This window comes from Neovison vison, chromosome 7, assembly GCF_020171115.1.
Source record: "Neovison vison isolate M4711 chromosome 7, ASM_NN_V1, whole genome shotgun sequence".
Taxonomy (NCBI): domain Eukaryota; kingdom Metazoa; phylum Chordata; class Mammalia; order Carnivora; family Mustelidae; genus Neogale; species Neogale vison.
Window position 1 is genome coordinate 113,866,979 of NC_058097.1, and position 7,559 is coordinate 113,874,537.

At 49.4% G+C, this 7,559-nt stretch overlaps 1 protein-coding gene across 1 annotated transcript; it reads left to right on the plus strand.

Moving 5' to 3' along the window:
- Positions 1 to 784: 784 nt before the first annotated feature.
- PANX3 (pannexin 3) lies at positions 785 to 7,258 on the plus strand. Its single transcript, XM_044260683.1, has 5 exons — positions 785 to 965; positions 2,172 to 2,314; positions 4,792 to 5,006; positions 6,416 to 7,086; positions 7,208 to 7,258. Exons 1-4 carry the CDS (start codon positions 785 to 787, stop codon positions 7,053 to 7,055), a joined length of 1,179 nt encoding a protein of 392 aa, XP_044116618.1. The 3' UTR covers positions 7,056 to 7,086; positions 7,208 to 7,258.
- Positions 7,259 to 7,559: the final 301 nt, after the last annotated feature.

Genomic DNA, 7,559 nt, shown 5'->3' on the forward strand with positions numbered 1-7,559 from the left:
TTTTAATTTTAAAAAAAGAGTTCTGCTAGGTCTCCAGTGGGAGACTTTTCCCTCTAAAATTTAAAGACCATGTTCTTTCCACTATTCAATACTGCCCCCCATCCCCCAGCTTTCTAGAGAACTGATGGGGGCTAAAAAAAAAAAAAAAAATTGTAAATAGATGGAAATTGTATGTATGTGGTTGAAACTGTGGGAAAAGACCAGAGGCAAATTTAACAGCAAATATAGAGTAGTTTCTGGGAAAGAGCCTGGTCCCAAGGCAAAAGTCATCGCGGAGACAAAGAATACCATGTAGGAGCAACAATCCTGGCTGGGTCTTAGGGGCTCCACTCCCACCCCAACCACAAAATGAGGGCCCTCAGCAGATTTAAGCAATCTCCACCCAAATTCCACACCAATTACTTGGGGGGCCCGGCTCCACCACCCTCTTTCTCTCCACCACCCCACCAAAAATACTTTATTAATGAGAGGGCAGCATAAAACCACGGACTCCATCTGCTAGGGGACAATCCAGAGAGAGCAGCCTGGCACCAGCCCCAGCTGAAGCCCGACCCTCCTCCAGTGAGGACCCACTAAGCTGTGCCTCCCTCTAATTACCAGATGCCTGGCTCAGGGCCTGGCTGGTTATTTAGGGAACCAGTGCCTGCTCCTAGCACATATCTCCGCGAGGCTGGGGCTACAGTCACTGCCTGCTCAAAGCCAGCTGCCTGAAGCTGCCATCCCTCCCCCACGACTGTCCTGGGACCCCTCCTTCTGCCGCTGCACCCCAAAGGTCCCTGGCACCATGTCACTCGCACACGCAGCTGCAGAATACATGCTGTCAGATGCCTTGCTGCCGGACCGCAGAGGCCCCCGCCTCAAAGGACTGCGCCTGGAACTTCCCTTGGACCGCATGGTCAAGTTCATAGCTGTGGGCTTCCCCTTGTTGCTGATGTCTCTGGCCTTCGCCCAAGAGTTCTCTGCCGGTAAGTGGCCTCCAAGACCCAGTGTATGAGAGACCCCACTTCGTTTCACTCTTTGCATAGGCTCTGAGATGAGACAGCTCCCACCGTGTCCAGCTTCGGTGACTTTGGCCTGGGCATTACCCAAAAAGCAGACGATGTGGGGCAGGGGTTGGGGGGGTGGGTAAGGCACCAGCAAGCCCAGGCACTGAAAATTTTGAAAATCATTTCCCAACTTTTGTAATAAAAATATCTAGTTTTAATCGTGGCATTTCATAATGTTTTATGTCATTGCAATAAAATAAACTTTCATTTTCATTTTCCTATGGATGAGAGAGATTGGGGCTCTGTGTTTTCAGGACATAGGACTGCTAACGGTTCTAGTCCGCCATGCTTCAGACGAGCCGCTCACCGTCTCAGCCTTCTCCTACTCTCCATTTTCCCCTCCAAGGCTTCCGATTTGAGGATTTACATTAAGAGCCTGACATATAGATGCTAAGTAAATCCATTTCTTCTTCCCCACCGACCATGGCCACGCACACAAACATGAACAGACACATATGTCTGCTGTTCTAGGCACTAGATTAACTCAGCAGATGTCCTCTGTTAAAGAAAAGGTAGACTTCTGAGAATTAGGATTTCTGGCTTTCTTTTCTGGCTGTGCGATTAGCTTACTGTGTTTCCCAAGGAGGCATATCAACCTCTCACTGCCTCTTCATTCTCCCACAAGATGGAGAGGAACCATCAGTTCCCATTTCTGCTTCTCTCTAGAGAATGACGGGAAAACAAAACTCTCCCCCAACCAAGCCCACTTTCCTTTCTGCACAGCCTGCTCACCCCTCCTCTTGATGTGGGTTCAGAAGCCCAGGCAATTAACCCTCTAAAGTTTAGAATCTAAGAGCTGTCAGTCCTCTCAGAAAGGTCTTACCCCCATACCCTGGAGAGTGGGGCGACTCCGCTGCCCACATATCTGGGAGTCCAGGGGGAGCTCTGAGAGGAAAGAACCCTCATCAAAGGCCAGTCACACTGTCAGGCCTGAGCGAAACAGACCTGTGGTGATTCGGCCTTGCAGCCAGAAACTGGGGCCTGGGACGGAGAAAGTGCCTGCCAGATACGGAAATCGGCAGAGCCATGGTGGCAACCCCTGGGAATCTCTCGGCTGGTTGATCCCTGGGTCCCCATTCCTCCACTCCGGCTCCGGGCTGCCTCCAAGCTGTGTTCTTGTTCCAGGGCCTCCCATCCGCTGCTTCTCTCCCAGTAACTTCACCATCCGGCAGGCCGCCTACGTGGACAGTTCCTGCTGGGACTCACTCGTCCACCATGACCCAGATGAGCTTGGCCAGCACAAGATGAAGTCCCTGTGGCCTCACAAGGTAGGTGGGCCCAGGCTCCATCCAGCCGCTTTGGGGCAGGGCAGGGCAGGCCAGAGCCCCATCAGTGTCTTCTCTCTGGCCTCTTAGCCACCCTGCTCCCTTGCTTTTTTATTTTCATCATTGACTCTCATGTTTCTTGAAGTGTCTAGTGATCTTTTATCTGGTTGGAAGCTTTGTGCCTGTGGGTGACACTAGCTGACCAGCCTACTGATGACAGTGAACCCTTTGGGCCATTTCATTGGGAAACCCTCAAATATGGGTGTATGTGATCCTTTCTTTTGGGCCAGTTTCCAAGAAGAATCACTGGGGGATCCTTAATCTGTGCAGAGGGGGCACAGAGCAGTGGGTTCTAAGCTGCCAACCCACTAGGAACACAGCTGTGGGTCTCAGCACTCAGTAGTCACTCAACTAACATGGTCCTCAGTGTTGTTCCCCTGCCCTCAGTGGAGACAAGTGCAGAAGCTCTTTCGTTTAATGTTTCCAGAGAGTGAACCATAAGCCTTCCAGGGGATGGAAAGGGCAGTCGCTTGATAAGGGCGTCATGTTCTAGGGAGGATCTGCGGGTCTGTGTTTTCAGTATTCCTGTTGACAGCCCACCTGTACCCCATTTTCAGAGGTTCCTGATATCTGCAATTCTTGGGTCTTTCTGGCTCTGTAGTGCAATAACAGCTTGCTTGGCTTGCCTCAACTCCCCATCCTGCCCACGCGCTGCTGCTTCCTAGCACGCTACTTCCCAGCTCGCAACATTTTACGGCAGGCTCTTGTCTCCTGTTTTCCTTGTCCTACTGATGACAGTGAACCTAGAATTAGGTCTTTTTAAAAATCCCTTTATTGTCATTCTCGTGGGGCTTCATGAGGGAGCCAAAGTCATGTGTTGGTCCAATTCACCGTGTTGAATCAGAAATCACTCGTGACATTTTCCAGCTATGACAGTCTACAAGGCCTCCAAAGGTCACTCGGGTCTGGGACCCAGACAAAACCAGAGACTTAATGGAAAGAGTTCATGAGGGTCTCTGTCACTGGAAGTGTTCAAACAGGATCCAGATGGCCAAAAGGTCAAGATATTGCAGACGAGATTTAAATGTCAGAAAAGAGTCAGACGGTCTGACTGTCAGCATGGCCTGAGTGCCCTTTAAACCCAGATTCTCTGGCTCCATTTCAAACCCACTGAGACCAAATCTCTGGGGGTGACATTTATTTTCAAGAAATGCCATTCCTGAACAGGAATGAAAAGGTTCTGATTCTCTCGAGTGGACGGGTGTAGTATTCCTAACCTGTCTCTGGTGTTTAGTTCAGAAACACACACACGCGTGCGCACACCCTTTTCTTCTCTACCTAGGTGCAACCAAATATGCATCCTCCCTCTTTTTCTTCAAACTCTCCTCTAAAATAAAAAGCATCCTTTCCTCAGCAGAAGCTTTAGTCACGTAGTCCCTAAGGCAATAAGCTCCCAGATGAGACTGCCTAGTTCCCGATCCCGCTCCCCCCGCCATGAGATCTGTGACCCTGTCCAGGTCACTTCAGCTTTTCATGCTTCACTCTCCTTGTCTGGAAGATAGAGATACTAATAGGGTCTGCCTGGTGGCATCCTCCTGATGGTCAAATGAAATACGCATGTGAAACACCTCACACAAATGTAGCTTCAGAAGGCCTGAAACAAGTAGAGTTTTTACTGTGGCCAAATAGTGGCTTATCTCAGGTAGCAAAGTGTGTAGGGAGGACACAAGACTCCTGCATACCTAAGTGTCAGCTTGTGTGCATGCATAACAGAAGTGGCCCCCAAAGAATTCCAAGACAGTCCCCGATGGTGTCGTTCGGCGTGACCATGGCTGCAGAGCTGAAAAGACCACCGCACAGGAGAGGAGTCAGGGAAGGCATGCAGGATGTGGGAGTGGACCTCCCCCTCTCAGCAATGTTAGGACTCCTGGTAGTTGGGCTTTCAAATCTAACAGACTCTGGATGCCTGGTGATAAGAACTTGGGACAGTCAGAGAAAGAGAAGTTGATGGAGAGTGACGATTGAGAAGGGAGGTCGCTCTCCCTGGGGATGTGACTCCATGACCACAGCCGGCCATGATCTCTGGTTAGCGACCCAGGCTAACATTCGTGGGGGACAGAGAGAGGGGAGGGTTGTCATGTTCTCTCTTTGTTCCCTTATCCCCTTCTGTCTCCCTCTTTTTCTCCCTCTATCCCTCTCCCTCCTTCTGTCCTCCCTGAGGTCCTCCACGCCTACACAGACCTGACATCTGAGGAGTGGAGCTGGGGAGCCGAGAGACCCGCCATCCCTTCTCCTCTGGGCTTCACTATATTCAGCCAAGTCAGCAGAGAGCCCTAAGTCCTAGGCCTGTGGTGGCTTGTTGCCCACACTGCCTCCCCCTTCTGAGGCAGGAGGTGGGAATGAGAACCCCTCACTAAGTATTCTCTCTACAAGGCCCTTGCCCCCTGGGCTTCCCTCCTCTGCTCACTGTCACCCCACAGGCCCTCCCCTACTCCCTGCTGGCCCTGGCGGTGGCCATGTACCTGCCGGTCCTGCTGTGGCAGTATGCGGCCGCGCCGGCCCTCAGCTCGGATCTGCTCTTCATCATCAGTGAACTGGACAAATCCTACAATCGCTCCATCCGCCTGGTCCAGCACATGCTGAAGATCCGGCAGAACAGCTCGGACCCCCACGTTTTCTGGGATGAGCTGGAGAAGTGAGTGGCCTCTCCCACCTCTTTCTGAAGGACTCAGCTGCACGCTAACAAGATACCTTTGCAGGGTCATCTTTATCCTCTGTACCATCCTTCTCAAGAATCCAACGTGTTTAACACACCATCTCACCCACTTTCTATCATTTCTCTACAGGGAGGGGAGAAAGGACACCCCGAGTCACGGGGGACTAATCTCTCTAATGTACCACCTCCATGTACCATTCCCCCACTCAGAACCTCCCCCTATGCCTCCAGAAGACGACCCAAATTCTCCCAAGTATTTTTCCAAGGCCTTGCACACACTGTCACCAACTACTTTTTCACACCTCTGACCACCAAGTGACAGAAACCTCCCCCTCCACCCGCAGTCTCCTCTTCTCCTGAATAGCCAACGGTTCATTCACGGAAGCATTCACTCAGCCTTTGCTGCATCCCAGGGGCTGTTCTGGGTGCCTCCAACCTGGTGTGTGCTGTGTGTGCTGGGGCAAGGGTCGGAGGGAGACAAAGCTACACCGATCCATTCTACTGAGGGGAAACAGACAACAAATAAACACAACACGTAAGCAAATTATATGGCAGAAGATAAGTGGTAAGAAGTGGGGGGAAATGTAAAGCTGAGTGAGGGGGTCAGGAAAGCTGGAAGGTGGTGGTGGGCAGCCAAGGGAAGCCCCACCAAGAGGAGTGTTGAGCTGAGACCTGAAACCATATTCTGTCTCATGTTTGTACACACAGTCTATCCTCTGAAAAAATATCTTCTCCCATCTACCTCTCTGAACTCGATCTACCTCTTGAAGGCCATGTCTAAGACATTTACTGTTTGCATATCGTATCTGCCCCTTCCCCACAAGCCGGACCATAAGCTCCTTCAGAGCCAAGACTGGCTTACACGTGCCTGAACACCACAGCTCTCCACAGACACCTATTAGCATGTTTGTTTTTATAAAATAAGGTAAATAAAATTTATAATATAAAATAAAATAAAACTTTTAAAATAAAATAAAATTTCTAGGTTGCCCTAGAAATCATCCACAGAGTATGCAGACCAAGAACAAGAATGTGGTTATCTAGACTCCCAGGCCAGTGCCAATTTAATAAGCCTATTGCTACCTAAGGATCCTGTTTTAGCTTGAAGGTTTAGCGTGCTCTGCGGGGCAGAAGTCGAGTGTGACCATTTGTTATCCACTGATCACTCACTGGGTTGACCACACTGTACTCACTGGTTGGAGAATGAAAATCTACTCACACACCCTTTGGGGAGAGGAGGAGTTATGCTCAGGGAAGGCAGATCTTCATGGGAGCCAAGAACGAACGTCATGTTGGGTGCTCAGATTCATTACTTTCCCACATGGCTCTCTCGGGATGTGGTTCTAAATGATCTCTCCTAACCCTGCCTCCTTTCTTCCCCTGCCCAGGGCTCGGAAAGAACGATACTTCGAATTCCCCTTGCTAGAGAGGTACCTGGCATGTAAGCAGCGCTCACATTTCCTAGTGGCTTCCTACCTGCTGAGGAACTCACTCTTGCTCCTCTTCACCTCAGTCATCTACCTGTACCTTGGCCACTTCCACCTGGACGTCTTCTTCCAAGAGGAATTCAGCTGTTCCGTCAAGACGGGGCTGCTAAGTGATGAGACCCACATGCCCCATCTGATCACGTGCAGGCTGACCTCTCTGTCGGTCTTGCAAATTGTTAGTCTCTCCAGTTTAACAATATACACGCTGCTGGTTCCAGTGATAATATACAACCTCACACGACTGTGTCGGTGGGACAAACGACTCCTCTCCATCTACGAGATGCTCCCAGCTTTTGATCTCCTGAGCAGAAAGATGCTGGGATGCCCCATTAATGACCTCAATGTGATCCTTCTTTTCCTCCGAGCTAACATCTCTGAGCTCATCTCTTTTAGCTGGTTGAGTGTCTTGTGTGTTTTGAAGGACATGACCACCGAGAAGCACAACATTGACACAGTGGTCGATTTCATGACATTATTGGCTGGCTTAGAACCCTCAAAACCTAAACATCTCACCCACAGAATAGGTGATGAAAACCCATAGTTAAGAACCCATGGAGCAAGAAAATTTTATGGTAAGTAAAACTCTATCTCCTTCTTCACAAGCCTCACACACTAATGTACAAAAATACCACTTTAGAAATGCTAAGCGTGGTTTCAGCTGAATCATACATCCTGTATTATGTTTTCCTAAAGGTGAGAAGATAAAATCAACGCATGAAAACAAATCTGAAAGTTGGAGCTGAAGAGTCAAAGTACTAAAAAAAATTAGGTCTAGAGCATTCTATGATAGAAAAAAAAAAAAACTAAAACTAAACCAGAAGTCTAAACATTCTACAAGGAAAGAAAATTCTAAAGACTATTTACGGAGGCAGGTTCTTCTCCGTATATTTACTCCATGACCCTTCTAGGATACACACTCAGCTTAACCCAAAGAGTATGTGAGGCAATCTGCCAAGTGAATAAAGTGAATAAAAATGTGAAATCCCTGGAAACCCTGTGCTGTGGCCTGACATCCTAGGAACTTCCCAGCTTGCTTTGTGGAAGT

What these genes read in the sequence shown, in the direction of transcription:
- PANX3 (XM_044260683.1), top strand. Translation starts at nt 785, where the DNA reads ATGTCACTCGCACACGCAGCTGCAGAATACATGCTGTCAGATGCCTTG. An exon ending in CGCCCAAGAGTTCTCTGCCG is followed by an intron (nt 966 to 2,171) that starts GTAAGTGGCCTC and finishes TTCTTGTTCCAG; the next exon opens with GGCCTCCCATCCGCTGCTTC. An exon ending in TTCTGGGATGAGCTGGAGAA is followed by an intron (nt 5,007 to 6,415) that starts GTGAGTGGCCTC and finishes TCCCCTGCCCAG; the next exon opens with GGCTCGGAAAGAACGATACT.